The sequence below is a fragment of the Dryobates pubescens genome, chromosome 10 (genome assembly GCF_014839835.1).
Source record: "Dryobates pubescens isolate bDryPub1 chromosome 10, bDryPub1.pri, whole genome shotgun sequence".
NCBI lineage: Eukaryota > Metazoa > Chordata > Aves > Piciformes > Picidae > Dryobates > Dryobates pubescens.
This window is the reverse complement of record NC_071621.1, coordinates 31,368,116-31,387,435: the sequence shown is the minus strand read 5'-3', so window position 1 is coordinate 31,387,435 and position 19,320 is coordinate 31,368,116. Positions and strand designations below refer to the sequence as shown.

At 39.4% G+C, this 19,320-nt stretch overlaps 1 protein-coding gene across 5 annotated transcripts in view; it reads left to right on the top strand.

The window, feature by feature from the left end:
- The window catches only part of CNTN5 (contactin 5), a 661,195-nt gene that overhangs the window by 307,730 nt on the left and 334,145 nt on the right, over positions 1–19,320 (top strand). For all 5 annotated transcript variants that reach the window (XM_054164542.1, XM_054164541.1, XM_054164544.1 and 2 more), the window contains one exon: positions 3,366–3,495. In XM_054164542.1, the coding sequence (XP_054020517.1) occupies positions 3,438–3,495 (58 nt within the window). In that variant the 5' untranslated portion in view covers positions 3,366–3,437. The remainder of the gene's footprint in view (positions 1–3,365; positions 3,496–19,320) is intronic.

Below are 19,320 nucleotides of genomic sequence, written 5' to 3'. Positions count from 1 at the left end.
TATCCTTGAAGTAAAGAATAAGATGCCAGATCCTTTAATTATAATAAAAAGTAGGATTTTGAGGGAGATTTTTAACAAGGTACACAGTGACATGTTTTCCCCTTGCATGTTTTTATAGCAGCTCCTCTATTGAGGTAGGCCAAGGGTTGTAGAACACTCAAAACACGTTGCCCAGGGAGATGGCTGAGGCCCAGTCCCTGGAGATAATCAAAGTGAGGCTAGACAGGGCACCAGGTAACATGATGCGTTTGAGGATGTCCATGCTTACTGCAGAGTAGGGTTGGACTAGATGACCTTTAGAGGTCCCTTCCAACCAAAACCATTCTATGGTTCTATGATTTCCTAAAAAAGAAAATCAGTGTCTAATGTTGCAGCCACTGTTCTGAGGGCAGCTGCTGGACACTTGCAGAATGCATGATTCCTTAGCTGACCAATTGCTCACTGCAAAAAGCAAACCAATAATATTCTATGTGAGCCCAGAACAACATCCTCATGTTGGCACCCTTTGATTGGAACATGCTGCAGAAGACACCTCCTTGACATGCTGGCACTTCTTATGGGGAAAAGATGTTAGCTTATATATATGGTTGTATTTTACTGGTAAAGGGATTGATAACAAAGAGTATAAAAGACAGCCACTCTGAGCAATAGACACACTCACATGCTCTCACTCTCTGACTCTTGGGTTAGGGACTTAGGTAGGAATGGCTTCGGTTGGGGCTGCTAGGGACTTCTGCTTCTGTTAGTTCACTACTTCTGGCAAGGGATTTGGTGTCAGGATGCTGCTAGGGATATACTTGGGACTTCTGCTAGCTGCTTCATCTGTTAAGGGCTTCTGGGACTTCTGTAAGTGGGACACTGAGACTATGTAATGCGAGGGATTCTACAGCGCTACAATAAAGGACTTTGGGGAGGACTCTTGAGATTCTTTGCTCTCTGGAATCTCATTGCTATACGACAATGGGGTTCATGCCTTCATTCATCACCCAGTGGTCTCCCATATCAGGGGAGAAAACTAGTCCCACATGCATGACGTATTTCAGAGTATTTCCCTGTCATTGTGCTCTGTTTTTACATTTTAATATGCTTGTGCAACAGGACTGACCTACACTGGTAGGGTCATATTATAGAGGTGACAATTAAGAACTATAAACCCCGTCTCTGGCACAAGTTGTCATATGAGTGTTGTCTTTAATGAAACATTACATCTTTTCCTTTTTTCCTCAGGAGTTAAAATTCACACTTCAAGAATACAAATAGAAATGTGTTTAAGTGCATCTTTTATTTTTTTCCCACTGCATAGCTCCAGTTATTCCTCATCCTGTTTCTGCTCAACCAATCACAGCCTTTAATATTGCCTTTTAACAGTTTGATCCAAAAGGCACAATAATACCTAATGCTAATGCTAATAACACACCAACAATTTCATACTTTAATGCTTGAAACTGGTGTATTTTCCCTTGTTTATGCAGCAGACAAATCACCAAATTAACATAATTCCTGTGTTGCACCATTATAAAACCATCCAAAGAGAAGCGAGGAAAAAAAAAAAAGAGAGACAAAAGAATAATAACATTAGGGAGGAGACTGTGGGGGAAGATGTGCTTTACCCTCTTTAACAGATATGGCCGTAAGGGAAAAAATTAAATATTAATGAATATACTTATTTCCCAAAGGCCTGGCCAGCAAAGAATGCTGAACAAGATAATTCACTAACCAAAGGAACACAGTGACTGAAAAGCAGATTATCACTCAAGTGCAAAACAAAGACAGCTGACATTAATAATTAATTGAGGAGGTTTCCTGTGGAGTTTTAGATGAGCTACAGGCACTATGTATAAAGTCACTCAACTACCAGATTGCTATGTTCTCTTTCAGAGATGCTTATATTAATGTATACATCCAATACTGTTTGCCTATTTTGAGTTACCTAGTGTTGATGCACAACCCTAAATGTGAATTTTCATCTGTGTTGAAAACCATACCTGCTGTGCTGCATAAATGAAAGCTGACAAGTTATACCTTTAGATTATTGCAGGAAAAGCTACCAAAACTACCAGCAAACTTAAAAGATACTGTCATCTTGTCTCATACTGTGACTCTCTATATGTGTATTGCATAAGTGTTTGACCCATATGTATGGAAAATACTGTCAAAATAGGACAAAACTGGGGATGCTCAGAGAGGAGTTGAAATGGAGTATCCAGCAGAAGCTTACTCTTAACATTATGATTCTTCTTTTGCTGGAACTCTGTTGACCTCACCTTTGCTTTCTTACCATGAGTGTCCTGTACCCAGAGAATAAAACCCTCAAAATGGGAACAGATCATAATCCGAAGGAGTTATATTATTCCCAAAAGGGGTATGATAGGGGAACAGAGCAAATTTTCCTGTGTGTTATTGTTCTGTCTCATGGGATTGCTGTTGTAGTTGTAGATCACAGCCTCCAGGGACTGAAGATTCCTTGGATTCCTAGAAGAGGATCTCAAAGGCTTCTTAAACAGATATGGGTATTTAAGTGTAAAAGTGAACTTTATGATTGTAGGTTGATGGTTTTTCAAGTCAAAAAGCAGAACTGTATTCTTATCCATGCATAACTAGCTGAAGCATCTCATAATTTGGACTGAGTTTTCAGTCATTTGAACACAAAATCTCTCAAGTTCTGGTGTGTCCAAGTTAGTGATATTATTTAATAACTAGAACACAGTGCTCAAAAATGTAGTGTGCCAAGATGTATGTATGAGTCATGGGACAGACTGGAAACAAAAAATCTGAGAAGTAGTAGAAGGAAATGAGTGTGAATAATCAGTTCTGTATAAATGGTGATTACTTCAAATGTATTGGTAGAGTCTTTTACACAGTCAGTAAACTGTAAGACATTTGAATCTATTTCAACCCAATCTGCAACTAGTAAAAATGCCTACATTCTCCTAAAACAAATTATTCTTTCTGTGGGGCTTTTAGAAATGATTTGTACCAAATATCAACATATTGCTTTCAGGAAAAGAAGAGATATGCCAATCTGTATGCTTTGAATATGTTTGCCTTGAAAGATACACGTACTGTCTTCTAAGTTTGGCTTTTGGGAATTTCAAATCTTCAGTACACATACAGCTTTAGGGTGATATCCACATATAGATATAAATACAAAGCACTGCCAAAAATGGTTTCAGTTTTTAACAGAGGTAACTACTGGAATAATATCCCTCTGAGTATCTGTCAGAATACCTGCCTCTGTGCACGCAGAGTTCTTTGGAACTAGACTTTTAATTGCATTAGGGCCAGCTTTGATTTTTGAATTATCTACCATGTTGTAGCAAAACATATTTAGTTTTCCTAACAAAGACTTGTCTTTGTCTTGCTAGGCTAAGCTTTAATGAAGAAACATCAACGCTGCTGACAACTGCACAAAAAGGGACTGAAGGCCTTTGTGACCAATGATGTGGTTGTCATGGAAACTGTTTCTGTTTCTGTCACTCACTGGCTGTCTTTCAGGTAAATCAAAACAAAACTAAGAAAACTCTGCTTATTATCTTGGGCTCTTAGGTGCAAACAGAAATAGGAATATGCAAAAGCTTGCCAGAGCAGATCAACATCATTATTAAAACTATTTGCCTAAGCAGTGAAATGGTGAAAAATTATATTCAGAGATTTACAAGTGCCGTCCGTCCACCTTCAATTTGTACATGTTTGTGAGTAACATTTGAAAGGGAGGACAGCTACACATCACACTTGAAAAGACAATGGCAACTCCATTAGTAAAAAAGAAAATAATTACAAAAAAGACAAAAATAAACCACTTTAGGATCATGTTCTGATTTTGGATCCACACCCCCCCCCCTTAATTCTGTGTGTGTTTTATCAAACACTATGATTTTTGTCCATGCAGTGTATTATTTTGCAAGCTTTTTCTCTTGCCATTAGCTTCATTGCCTTTTATCTTTCAAAGCAATAAAATAAGTTTATCAATGATCATTTAGGCTTCTCACATGAGAATTTGGTCATTTTATAGCATGTTGTCTCTGAGCTTTTTTGCCTGCCTCATTTTCTCATTGCTCTTTATTTTGCTGCCTCTCAACAGTTCCTAAGTTACTCCTTCCTCAAATTCTTCCAAAACTTTTTTGTCATTGTAATTTAGTAAATTTAGTAAAAGTCAGTGAAATAAAGTGATTCAGTTTTTTTATAATACTGTGATATTGGACACAGGAATTTACTGAAGGAAAGTGTCTGTGGGTACTTACACGTGCATCTTTTTGATGCACACACAAAATGATCTGGGGTAATTTGGTTTTCCTTGTGTAGCTTCATTATCATATATAATCTAAGCCAAATACATTTAGAGAGGCAATACTTTTCTATTTTCAGGGAATATTTTTCTCTTTTCAGGGAATATTTTTCTCTTTGGTCTTGTATTGTCAATCATGTCACCAATCTTGATGATATCTGTGCTTTGGTGATTCTAGAATTAGCATGTCACAATTGCTATCTATTAATGTAATTTTAATTTTGCTAGGATGAAAATTATAGTTTTCTTGCTATCATTTCCAAGAACTTTGGTGAAAAATCCAGAAACATTTCTGAAATTCAAATACAGACTTTCTTCTTAAGAATGGTATCTTCTGCCCTGCAGCTTGTAAGAGTTAAAAGTCAATATCTGGCTAAAGGAATTACAGTGGAATTGATGTACCTGAGCCTGGTTTCACAGAACTGAAACCTCTTTAAACTCAACTGCTCTTAAGCAGAATATCTGTAAGTAGTAGATTTTGCTCCAAGTAGAATTATCTAACTCTGTAGATGATGTTACCAAATTTCTGAGAGACATTTCATATGCTGGCAAGAGGGTAGTTGTCAATGGCTTGATGTCCAGACAGAGATGGGTGACTTTCAGGGGTCTGTACTGGACAAGAACTGTTTAATATCATCATCAGTGATATAGACAGTGGGATTGAGTGCACTCTCAACAAGTTTGCAGATGACACCAAGCTGAATGGTACAGTCAATAAGCCAGAGGGACCTGGGTGGCATTCAGAGGGACCTAGACAGGCTGGAGCAATGGGTCTAGGTCAGCCTCATGAGGTTTAACAAGGCCAAGCATAATGACCTACCACCTTGTATGGGACAATCTTCACTATCAATACAGCCAGCACTGAGAAGATTTGGATACACAGGTGTTTGAAAAGCTGAACATGAGCCAAAAATGTTTACTTGCAGTCCTGAAAGCCAACCTCATCCTGGGATGCATCAAAAAAACCATGACCAGCAAATCAAAAGAGGTTATTCAGCCCCTCTACTCTGCTCTGGTGAGGCTTTGCTCTGGTGGAGTACTATGTCCAGCTCTGGGGTCCTCAACACAATAAAGCTGTGGACCTGACGGAGAGGGTCCAGAGGAGGGCCACCTCTGCCATGACGACAGCCTGAGAGTTGAGGTTGTTCAGCCTGAAGATGTCTTCAGGACAGTTTATAGTGGCTTTCTGTTACCTGAAGGGGTCTTCCAAAATAGTTGTGAATGGACTATTTATGAGGGCTATTAGCAATAGGACAAGAGGCAATGTTTTTAAACTAGAGAAAAGTAGATTTAGAGTGGACACTAAGCATTTCTTTACTAAGAGGGTGGTGGAACACTGGAAGAGTTTGCCCAGGGAGGTGGTGGAAGCTCCATCCCTAGAGACATTCCAGGTCACGCTTGATGGGGCTCTGAGCAATCTGACCTAGTTTGGCATGCCCTGTATACTGGATTGGGGTTGGACTAAATGACCTCTAGAGGTCCCTTCCAACCCAGTGCATTGTATGATTCCAGGGGTTCTGTATAATGTAATTGCATATGTAGGAATGAGTTTCAACTGTATCACAGCCATTGTTTAGGTAGATATATTCAACCGTGCTGCAAAGGCTTTAGAACATTAGCAATAACTAATCCTAATACCACATTAAAATACATAACTGATTTGGAATTTAACCTGAAAGTCAGTGTTTACAGAAGTATTTCATTTAAATGGCATACCCTGCTAACTCTTGCCAGTCATTCAGCCCCATGTTTCAAATTAAGTGACTATTCATCTTCTCTGTTAATTTGCTATTTGTATCTGGTAGTTTCATAAAGCATTCCTCTTTTTTACATTTAGTTTTGATTTGTGATTTTTTTTTTACATTCTTGAAGGTTTGTCCCATATTACTGAAGTAAATTCAGATACCTGTAAGAAAACATTTGTGACTGTAGCACTTGTTTTCACATACTGTTGAATATCTGTTTTTCTCATATACAAAGATTTGGTTTATTGATTCTGTTAATAATAATAACTCATTAGAAAAATTTAATTCTATAAGAGCTGGAATTAACCAAAGACAACAAAAATTGGGTTCAAAGTTATTTTAATGAGATCATCAGTGTGACTGGTGACTTACTGTCTCCATACCTTTCACGCTTGATTACATCATTCTGCCTTTGGAGCTGCATTTAATTACAGCACTCACTGGCATGTGTGTACAACTGTGAATAGTTTGCACAGCTGATGTGATTCAAGGTAACCTAGTAAGTTAGATGCTTGAATGCACTGTTCTTAATGATAGAGCAATAGATATTGATGCTGCTTCAGTTAAGAGAAAGCTAATTCCATTCCTGTTGTTTTGAGCTGTGTTAAAATTCAGTACTTATCCATTAAATCATCAGATCATCAGATCAACCTTAGCAGCAGCCAATGTTTGGAAGAGAGTGTTACTCTGTTGTATTGATTTTGCAGTGGTGAGGGAAATCATCCAAGAAAAGAATACATGACCTCTCAAGTTTGTGCCAACTCTATTTTTATACCATTTTTATGTTAAAGCTGATCCTGGTATTTTGGTGTTTGCTTATGAATTAAAGTATGCAAATAGTTTTAGGGTGGAAAAAAAATCTATCATTTACTGAATACAAGACTGAGGGCTGAATTATGTCTGTTACTCAAGTTTATTTGTTTTGGCATAAACAAAACATAGTCTATGACTACCTCTCACATTTGTGCACTTAAATTCCCAGAAACTTTACATTTATAATATATTGATAATTAACAGATGAAAAGAAAGTCTCAAGACTGATAATGTGTTCCTTCTTTCCTTATGGCATATTATTTCCCTTATGGTCAAATTGTGGCTGCAAAATAATTAGGCTGTCAGTTTAGAGCAAGGGTCTACCGCACTTCTAAACTGACAGCTGGAAAAAAATACTTTGGTGGGGAAGGGGATTCTTTTTGTTTGCCTGTTTGCTTTATTTTACTTCTTCCTGTGAAGCTTTTCTCTAGGGCAAGGCCTCCAGCTGTAAGTGAACAGATTACCAAGGGGAAACTGTTAATTTGAAACTCAGAGGAAATTTCATGTCTGATTTGATTAGAGTAATACCTGAACTGAGTTCTGAAGTAGGCAGCATAATCAAGTTCATCAGAATTTAGCCTACTGAAAATTTTTTATGTTCTTGAGATTTTATAATTTGTAACCATATTCATATATATATATATGCTTAGGGCACTTAAAGAGGTGTAATTGAGACTTTTCAGTTGGAAACCATAGAATGATGCAATGTATGGCATCAGCAATTTTGTCTTCTGGAAGGTTTGGTCACCAGTTCGTTCTTCATCTGCAATCATGACTTTATGATTCGGACCTCACTGCCCTACATCCAATGGGGCTGGGGTTATGTTCCTAGGATTTTACTGTCCTCATGACTTTGCAGTCTGCTTTTATGTGCATAGTAAAGGCTATTTATTTTTGATTCATACTAGCAACAGCTAAGCAGAAAACTTGCCTAGGTTTTCTTGCAGATTTCTCACAGAAGCTGGAATTGAATCTTGCTGAAAGGCATTGCTTTAAAGCAGCACACCCTAACCTTGGAATGAGACAAACAGGCATGTCTCTCTATGTTTCAGGAAAAGGAGAAATATTTTTAAAGCAGAGCAGAATCATGTCATGGTTAATAGGGAAAGTAAGTCTGTGGCTTTTATTCGACAGTATGTAAGACACTTGACACAAGATAGCTTGAGATCAGGGCTCCTGTCATTCTTTTCAATAATTATTGCTGCCTGTGACAAGATGTTTCAAAATTTAAATATATGCTAGGATGACATAATAGAGTGAATGACATTTATAGAGTTCTCATTCTTTTTTAGCCTACCACATATCCCTGACGCCTTTCCCCCCCTTGCCTATTTATCTACTTCTATGTTATTACCTGCTGCATGTTAATTGGGTCAAAATGAGACTCATTTTCTCTGTAAGACTTTATAATGTATGACATCAATAAAATTATGGTTATAATAAAAGCAGTAAGGTTTCACAAAATAGTGACAGTACCTCTAAGACCCAGTGGTCACTGATTATAGTGCCAAGTGGGTAAACACTTGTCCTTAAGTCTCATGTCTATGTATTATTACTTTCTTTTCACATAAAACATTTACACTACCAAGCAAAGGCTCCCTAAATAATGATTTTTTTTTCCTATATATCCCTCAGTATGGTGCTTAAAATTAAAAACAGCATGACTTTTTCCTGAGCAGTTGCTTGCTAGAGTATGATATGGACACTTAAAAAATGCTCTTGCTTAAGGAAGAGCATAAATGGAACAAATGCAAGCGTCCTGTCTAGTTTTGACATACAGCTGGCAGCAATCTGAGGTACTTTCTATCTTTCATTATGTCCATCTCTCTCCATCTGGCTGTTTGAAGGCTTTTAGGAATTGTCTCTATTGTCTGCACTTAGCAGATTCCAAAACACATCTCAAACTCGTTCGATATGTGACTTTTAGAATTCCAACAGCCACTGCCAGGATTAAAATTCATAGCCTCAGGTTCATAAACTCATTAATGAAACCATATAAAATATGCATACCATTCGGAGTGCCAGAACTATTTCTTGTTTTCATTCCTCCCCCTTTTAGACAATGTCCTTCCTATGTCAGAGCTGACAGAATGTGAAAGATTGCTACTCTGATGAATGAATGATGAACTCAGGAATAACCAGTGTTTATCACTGATAAGCCTATACAATTACCTACCTCCCCCCTCTACCCCTCAGCCCTGCACTGATGACAGTATAGCAAATACCATGATACTTTGCCACCTTTGGTAGCTGAGCACAAAAACCTAGAGACAGAGCTCTTGATAAGTACCAGTGTCTGGGGACTTTCACGTGCTCAGTCTCCTAAGTAAAATGGGAAATTCAGAACACACAATCCTTCTATTGCCCATCCTGAAATATTACACTTACAGACAGTGCAGAGCAAGAGAACAATTTTTTACAGTGCTGAAATCCAAGGTAGACTGCTACTGACATTCTCAGTGCTTAAATGAATTGGTGAGGAAAGCACTTGACTGCTGAAATGTTTCATTGTGTGTACTGCTTAATTCAACAGAAAAATGCAAAGCTAAAAATTATTTATTGCTTCCAGAATCCTGACATATGTTCAATGTTAAACAATCAGGAGTATTTAAAACCTGAAGAGCTGTGGTCATGAAAAAAAAGCACATAAAATATTTTTTATGGTAAGCTTTCAGCTTGTTTGCATGTGTGGGATTTTTTTGTCTACATGTAGGATATTCTGGAATAAATTAATTAGTTTTTTAGACCTAGATGAGGGCTATGTAATAATATGCTCATGTGCTGGTATGTGGTGCTTCACCTTGCAGGATAACAAGTGTTAGGCAGCTACCAATTGTCTTTTGGCATGGAAATACTGATGAGCTAGGCCTTCTTAGAGCTAAGGCCATAATAAATGTGAGCAATGATTTGAATTAGAACAAAAGCATTGTCATGTATATGAGAATTAAACTAATGATTGATTATTTCATGACATAGCAGTAGTATTCTATTCTATTCTATTCTATTCCATTCTATTCCATTCTAATCTATCACAATTAATAATATCACTGACATACTGTAATATATTTTAATTACCTGCCTAATTATACTTTCTTAGTTTAATACATGTAGGTTTGTTCATTAAAAGGTTTCTTCCTCCTAACAAGCTCTTACCAATTATACAAATAACTGTCTGCCAAACTGGTAATTCAATTAGTTTCAGTTTTGAACTGGGATAACAAACTCCAGGGGAAGAAAGAATTATAGCCACTGAAAAATAGCTTTCAGCCATTATATTGTCACCATCAATCTCAAGAAACCTGAACCTGCACATCTATCCTTATTTGGTGAAGGGTTCAGAGGTAGAGCGACTGAAGGAGCTGGGGCTGTTTAGTTTGAAAAAGAGGAGGCTGAGGGGAGACCTCATTGCTCTCTGCAACTACCTGAAAGGACATTGTGGAGAGGCTGGTGCTGGTCTCTTCTCACAGGAAATTAGTGATAGAACAAGAGGGAATGGCATCAGACTGTGATTGGGTAGGTTTAGATTGGACATTAGGAAAAAAAAAATTCACAGAAAGAACAGTCAGGCATTGGAATGGGCTGCTCAGGGTCACCAAAGTTGTTTGGATGTGGTGCTTGGGGATATGGTTTAGGGGTGAACTTTGTAGAGTAGGGTTATCAGTTGGACTTGGTGATCCTGAGGGTTTCTGTGGTTCTGTGATTCTGTAATGTTTGTATTTCCTCTTCTTCGATGTCTAAGTCTTAATATGAAAATCTTTTGCAATCTGACATATTTTCTATTGCATTAGATATGATCCTAAGTCACAATTTTTACTGAACTATACAAAAATAGGAGGCCTTATTGCTGTCTACAACTCCCTGAAGGGAGGTTGTAGCCAGGTGGGGGTTGGTCTCTTCTCCCAGGCAACCAGCACCAGAAGAAGAGGACACAGTCTCAAGCTGCACCAGGGGAGGTTTAGGCTGGATGTTAGGAAGAAATTCCTCACATAAAGAGTGGTTGGCCATAGGGATGGGCTGCCCAGGGAGGTGGTGGAGTCGCCATCACTGGAGGTGTTTAAGAAGAGACTGGATGGGGCTCTTGTTGCCATGGTTTAGTTGTTTAGATAGTGTTGGGTGATAGGTTGGACTCGATGATCTTGAAGGTCTTTTCCAATCTGGTTAATGCTATTCTATTCTAAAATAAAAGGAAGCAATATTTTTATGTTAATATGATTTTACCTTATTTTCTTGGCATTTTACACAATAGAATAATGTGTCTACTACTTCTCTTCATATTTTTTGAATGATATTGGAGATGACATGCAGTTGGGATTCAGCCCTGACATTGCATTCTTGGAATCTCATCTTGACCTGAAGTCAAAATGTCAATTAGTATTAGCAGTTTATTATGGTTTAGATTGAAGTATTTGTTCATCTCTCCATATTTGTGGTTAACATATTAAAGACTAAACCTTTTTTTAACTTCCAAATTCTATCATTTCACTGGCATAACCTGGAATTTATATTACAATAAAACAGGGAGTGAGTCATTCTGTTTCACTTGATGTTTTGTCTGATGTTTATTTTCTTAGAGATTTTGACTGCCTGTTTACTTTTATGGGTTAATAGAAAGACAATTGCTAGTAGGAAAACAGAATCACAGAATCACAAACTCATTTATGTTGGAAGAGACCTTTCAAAGTCATCTAGCCCAATCTCTCTGCAGTCAGCAGGGACAATCTCAACAAAGCTATAAAAGTATCTTTTTGAAGTCCCACTAGCAGGGAGAAGGCTGCTGTCACAAAGAGTTGGACAAAAGAGCAACCATGGAGGCCCAAATTAATCTCATTTAACCTGAATGTTTAAACTGAAATGTCTGAATTGCAAAATAATTGCTGCCCTTCCCTATACAGCCCCAAGAGAAAGATAGCCACTTGGAAAAGTCAGCTAAACCCATCTGCATCTGAACTACTTTGTGGAATTCTGCACTAAACCAGATTAATTTCTAACATTAAGTATATGATGTCTTCTGAGTTTCCGAGTGACGAAAGAACACAGACAGAAAGCATATTTCTGAACAATGGCAGATATAAAAAGAAAAACATAAATATATATGTATATACACATGCATATATATATATATATATATATATTTGTCCTGAGGTAATTTATACACTCTACCTACAACTATCTCAAAATGGCAATGAGGTAGCTACCAGGATGACAGACTCCCTTTTTACAACATGGAAAAGACAAGGGGTAATAGGTACCAGTTACTCCTGGGGAGTTTCATTTTGAAAGGGTGCTGGGCCATCTCATTTAAGCTACACTGTTACCTGGAAAGGTTGAACCAAATGATCCTGGAGGTGCCTTCCAACCTGGTATTTTGTGACTCCATGAACTGACTGCCATTTTCCCGAAGTGTGCATGCACCAATCCCCATGTTCTTTTGGGTTTCAGGATTTCTTTTACCCTTGGGGTTTAACCAAGTGCATAGCAAGCTCTCTTGTGCCCTCTTTTACAGGGCCAGTCAGATGTTTCTCAATGTGGTATTAAATTATCAGGCTAGACATGTTCATGAATATTTATGGCTTTACTGTCATGCAACAAGGTAAACAAATAGAAGAACAATCAGCTTGTTGTTTCATGTCCAGGTCCTATTCCAAGCACCTAATGCTTTTAACCCTAAGAAATGCCAAGCTCAAACATCCTTAAAGAATCAAATATAAAGGATGCCTCCTACCTATAGAAATACAGTATTGCAGTATGAAAAACATTCATCCTTCTAATTGCTGATAATTTTTAATCTAAGTGGCTAAGATAAATGCTACATAGTATATTAAGCTCTTAGGAAAAAAAAATCAAACACAAAACAGACCCACAAAAAACTCACCCCAAAACAACCCAAACCCCAAACAACTGTAAGGGTTTGTATGTATTTATGTCTCACTGATCAATTCCAATATTAGCTAACAAGCACATTAATGAAAGTTTTGCTTCCAGACTTTACTCTTTGGTTAATCTTTCCAGTCAGGACTCCTCAAGTGGTATAATGCCAAGGGTGTGTATGGAGATCTCTTCTATTTTTACTTACTATGGTCAAATACACTGGGTGACAACAAGAGATTGAACTGACAAAGTACAGACCACACATTTGAGGTAAATGAAACCTCCCCACTCACTGAGATGTGAAAGATCATTATGGCAAATATCATAAAGTCTATATGGAAGAAATAAAATTGCTGCCATGGACTGAATAAAAGATGGAAGTATTCATTTAACTTTTTTGAAGGAAAAAAAAAAAAGAAAGTGAGAACATAGAATCCTCATAGAATCATAGAATCAATAAGGTTGGAAAAGACCTCAAAGACCATCAAATCCAACCTGTCACCCACCTCATGACTAACTAAACCATGGCTTCAAGTGCCACGTCCAATCCCTTTTTGAACACCTCCAGGGATGGTGACTCCACCACCTCCCTGGGCAGCACATTCCAATGGCAAATAACTCTTTCTGTGAAGAACTTTCTCCTCACCTCGAGTCTAAACCTCCCCTGGTGCAGCTTGAGACTGTGTCCTCTTGTTCCAGTGCTGGTTGCCTGGGAGAAGAGACCAACCCCCACCTGGCTACAACCTTCCTTCAGGTAGTTGGAGACAGCAATAAGTTCTCCCCTGAGCCTCCTTTTCTCCAGGCTAAACAACCCCAGCTCCCTCATCCACTCCTCATAAGGCTTGTACTCCAGACCTCTCTCCAGCTTTGTTGCCGTTCTCTGGACATGTTCCAGCAACTCATCATCTTTCCTAAATTGGGGGGCCCAGAACTGGACACAGTCCTCAAGGTGTGGCCTAACCAGTGCTGAGTACAAGGCAGAATGACTTCCCTGCTCCTGCTGGCCACACTATTTTTGATGGAGGCCAGGATGCCATTGGCCTTCTTGGCCACCTTGGCACACTGCTGGCTCATTTTCAGCTGACTGTCAACCAGTACCCCCAGTTCCCTTTCTGCCTGGCTGCTCTCCAGCCACTCTGACCCCAGCCTGTAGTACTACATGGGGTTGTTGTGACCAAAGTGCAGCACCCAGCACTTGGACTTGTCATCATATTGGACTCTGCCCATCTGTCCAGCCTGTCAAGGTCCCTCTACAGAGCCCTCCTACCCACTAACCAATCAACATCTGCTCCCAACTTGGTGTTGTCTGTAAACTTACTAATGGTGGACTCAATCCCCTCATCTAGATCATCAATAAAGATATTGAATAGGACTGGGCCCAACACTGGTCCCTGGGGGATACCACTAGTGGCTGGCTGCCAGCTGGATGTGGCACCATTCAACACCACTCTCTGGGCTTGGCTGGTCTTAGTGCTGTTTGAAAACACTGCTCCTTTTTGAAGACAAGCCAAAACATAGACATGAACCCCTGTGTTGTGAATTTGCATTTGTAAAATCTAATAAATTGTGTAAGACTAAATTCTGAACTTCTTTTCATTAGAGGCAAGCTGGCTGATGTGAAGAGCTCATGTGTCTTATCAAGTAACAAATAAATACGTTTCATATGTATGTGAGGACTTGAACAGAGATAACTATGGGCGAACCTCATGCAGTTTCAGACTAAAAAATGCATGTCAGCTTTATAGATATCATTGTTTATATTGCTGCTAGCAGTTTAGTAAGAGCAATTTCTTATCTGTAGTGCAATCTTTATCCTAAACTGAATGAAAATAGTGTGAAAAATAAATCACTCTCCTGTCAAAAGCATGAAATGTGCCTGTACTTGTCAGTACTATGACTGTGGAAGGCAGAGTCTATTGAGCTCTGTACAACACTGGTAACTACTTTGCTCAGTGGACTGTTCTGATGGGTAGGTTTTTCCCTATTAAGTGCAGTAGTGTGAAAATGCTGCTAATACTGAAGAGCATATCCTATGATTTGGGCTTTTATTCAGCATGACTAGCTTTGCTGTGTACTGAGGCCACTTTCAGTATTTGTTTTAGTGTACTTCATTGGATTTACTAACCTTAATGCTGAGTATTCAAGTAGAAAGGCTTTATGTAGTATTTTGCTAAATCCTCCACAAGAGTGGTGTTTGATTGGGAATTGTGTGTGGTACTGCATCATGGTGGGGGAGGGGAGGGATGGAAGGAGGGGTTAGGAGGTTGTGTAATTTTATGATTTCTTAGACTTTGCACCACTTCAACTAACACAGCTCATGAGCTTGGTGGTTAAACAGTTCATGTACTGTTGATATCCACTGGGGTGTGAGCCCCATGGCGAGTTCACCATGGCCTGTGCTTCTAGTGTTTTCTGTTAATACGGTGTGCAACTGTGAAAAGCAGTGTTTTAGTCACCGCACTATAGGTAGTGTCAATTTAGCACAGTACAAAGCTATAGGTGGTTCGCTATGGCTCACCACACAGCCATTAACAGTATCATCTTTGCTCAGCACAGAATTGCAAGTGATAGTATTTAAACTCTCTATAATACTGTGAATGATAGTGCTCTCATCTTGTCCAGGAGGAAATGTGAAGACAGGCATTCTGACTAAACCTGTGATTTAAGAGGTTCAGCTAAGGAAAGAATATAATCTCATCATCTGCAAGTGGATGCAGCATTGATTTTTTAAAGTGATTAAAAAAGAGCAATGGATCACAGAATCAGCAAATTTCAGAAGACAAAGATTGTTATATTCAGAAATATCTCCTGGCACTAACACTAGTGTAACTTAGAAGTTCTAATTCCCTCTCTGGAGATGCTATTTTTTGCTAAGTCCTGTGGAAGCTACCCTTGAATGTGGTGCTTGATCTAGATAACTAAAGCAAGTGGTGTGAGTATTCTGCTCTAACTCTCCAAGTGTTACTAACTCACAATAAAGGCACTAACCTGTTCAAAAAGTTAAAAGTGGAAAACCTCTCACAAAGGATGAAGGTGAGAACTGAAGTGATTGCATCTGCAAGTACAGAAACCCACCTCAATGTTATTACAATACCCAATGCCTCCCTCTTGGGACAGACTATCTACCCCTGCAGGAGTGCCACGCTGTAGTGCAACAGTTAATCCTTAACCTACAACATAACATATCAAACTTGACCAGTGAACTCAGAGCACTGGCATGGCATCATCTTGAATGTGGACTTAATCTGGGTACTACACATAAATATATATGGATCAACTGGAGAATGTAGGAGGGAATGATAGCAAATGAGATTTCCAAGGTAGGGGGAGGGAAAAAAAAAGAGTTTCAACAGTTTATTAGTATATTCAAGATACACTCTGTGAATATGTGTGAACTTTATCAGCAAGTAGTAATGGACTTCCATAATGAACGGATCAGGGAACTCAGACATGAATGGCTGTAGCGAAATGAACAAGAATCTGTGGCAAATCTTTCCTTAAGTTACTTTCATCATTGATTTCCACATTACTTCCCTTATTGGGTGAAATGAGGTTTAATGTTAGACTCATTTAGCCTAATATCTGATTTAGTTTGTCTAACTTCCGGTATAGTTTGTCTACAATTAGTTTAGGTTATCTAACAGGAAAGAGTGAAAGACTATTAGGTCTCCCCAGAGCCTCATCTTTTCCAGCCTGTCTTCATAGCAGAGGTGCTCCAATTCCCTGAGCATTTTTGTGGCCTTTCTCTGGACTTGCTCCATCAGGTCCATTCCTTCTTATATTGAAGGCTCCAGGCCTGGACTCAGTACTCCAGGTGAGGTCTCACGAGAGCAAAGTGGCAGATCGCTGGATCTGCTGGCAACGCATCTTTTGATGTGATTTGCCTTCTGGGCTGCAAGCACACACTGTCTGCTCATGTCCAGCTTCTCGTCCATCAGCATCACCAAGTCCTTTTCCTCAGGGCTGCTTTCTATCACCTCATCCCTTAGTCTGTATTGATAGTGAGGATTGTCCCAACCCAGGTGCAGAATTTATACCATAATCTGTGGTAGTCTCCCAATTTGCACTGCAGGTTACTCTGTACTGTAGTATGGTCTGAGAGTATAGTGGACATGCCAGGCTACAGTTTCTTAGTAGCATTTTTAAGGTTTGTGGAGTTTTGCTATACCTGTCACAACTTCAGCTCTCTAGACAGTGAAAGAAATTCACAGAGCTAGCACAGGATATAATCACTAGAAGTAGCAATAGCATTTCAATTGAAACTTGTGCTATATCTTTCAATTCTGTACCTGCTTGGAGTGAAAACAAAAAGCCCAAAAACATTCTATAGCAATTAGGGAGGATCAATTTCTCCAAAAATCAATCACGTTTAAAAATCTAAGAAAATAAATAGGAGATCTAAAGTAAAAAATTCACTTTTGAACTGTGTGTGATAAATGGGAAACAAAAATAATCCTTGAGTTCAATATCCTTTCCACAAAACCCACCAGGTCCTTTTGTTTTACTTTTAGGGGTTTTTTTGTGGTTTGATGTTCTCATATTTCCTGCTAACATTGTGAGATACTTGTGATCAGAATTTTTATAACAAGTAAACTGCTTTAAGCAGTGACCACATGAAGTATTTTCTGGCTTAAGACTTAAGGATGAGAGTATTCAAAATAATTTCTAATTCAGAGCAATACTTTAAAAAGGAAATAATTTAGCTTTCTCTATGACAAAGTATTTTGGCCATAAATTCTAGAGTTCTGCAATTAATTTTTCTTCATTATCATCATGTTTGCAGTACTCATGTCAGTGAAAAAGTTCCTTTTTAAATATTAATTAATCTTGCAGCTAGAGAGAAAGCGTATACCTTTCTACAAAGGCTTCCCATTTCCAGCTTGAGTCTTGGAACATTTTTGTTTTGGAAATGGTTAACTAACATTCTCATTTCCCTCTTTTACTTATATCCATCAGTTTTACTTGTGGCTGTCAATGGGTCCATGTCCCAGTGGAGGCCAGTGACAAGCAGAGTCCCTTAGGGATCAGTCCTGGGACCAGGCTTGTTCAAGATCTTTGTTGGTGCCATGGACAGTGGCATTGAGTGCACCCTCAGCAAGTTTGCTGATGACACCAAGCTGTGTGGTGCAGCAGACACGCTGGAGGGAAGGGATGCCATCCAGAGGGACCTTGACAGGCTGGAGATGTGGGCACAAGCCAGCCTCATGAGGTTCAACAAGACCAAGTGCAGGGTCCTGCGTCTGGGTCGAGGCAATCCCAGGCACAAATCCAGGCTGGGCAGTGACTGGCTGGAAAGCAGCCCTGAGGAGAGAGACTTGGGGGTGCTGGTGGACGAGAAGCTCAACATGAGCTCTCAGTGTGCATTTGCAGCCTGGAAAGCCAATCAGATCCTGGGCTGCATCAAGAGAAGTGTGGCCAGCAGGTCAAGGGAGGTGATTCTCCCCCTCTACTCAGCTCTGGGGAGACCTCACCTGGAGTACTGCCTCCAGTTCTAGAGTCCCTATTACAAGAAGGATCTGGAGGTGCTGGAATGTGTCCAGAGAAGGGCCACAAGGATGATCAGAGGGCTGGAGCACCTCTCCTATGAGGACAGACTGAAGGAGTTGGGGCTGTTCAGTCTGGAGAAGAGAAGTCTCCGAGGTGACCTAATGGTGTCATTCCAGTATCTGAAGGGGGCCTACAAGAAGGCTGGGGAGGGACTGCTCAGGATCTCAGGTAGTAATAGGACTAGGGGGAATGGAATGAAGCTGGAGGTGGGGAGATTCAGGCTGGATGTGAGGAGGAAGTTCTTCCCCATGAGAGTGGTGAAGCCCTGGAATGGGTTTCCAGGGAGGTGGTTGGGGCACCATCCCTGGAGGTGTTTAAGACCAGGCTGGCTGAGGCTCTGGGCAGCCTGATCTAGTGTGGGGTGTCCCTGCCCATGGCAGGGGGATTGGAACTAGATGATCCTTGTGGTCCCTTCCAACCCTGACTGATACTATGATACTTGTACAACATCTGGTTAGGGGTTGCCCCATATTATTTTACTCAGCCATGTAGGCAGTGCTGCGCAATATTCTAAAAGCCCTCATAATTTCTACAGTGTTTGGAGATATCAAGTAGAGACATTATTCATCTATGTAAAGTATATAAAGATGGAAGTACTTTATAACACTGGCTCAAGGGAGGTAAGTCTTACTAAAGACAGAATTAATCACAATGTTTTTGCTATTTTCTTGATGTTTTAGAAATGAGAAATTGTGAAATAATAATAAAAAAAGGAGCCAGTTCTAGTCCCAGCATGCTATTAATTAAGATTTTTGTGGCATGAAATAGAAGTAAAGGATTAAAAATAAGTCTGTGTCCTGTCCCTAAACCCACAAAGAAATTTAGTGTGTCTGCAGAGAAATTTATCAAAACGGCATCCAAACTGCTTTCCAGGGCTCTGATCACAACATTCTCATAGTCCTTTTCAAAGTAAATTTGACTAGAATTCACTTCATTTCTCTAAGAGTAACCAAAACACACACACAAAAAAAATTACACCCAAATGTAGGAATTTCTGCTTGGGAGCCTTGCCATTTGTTTTTGCCTTTGCTGTGAAAACAAGTCTGCAGCATGTTACACTCT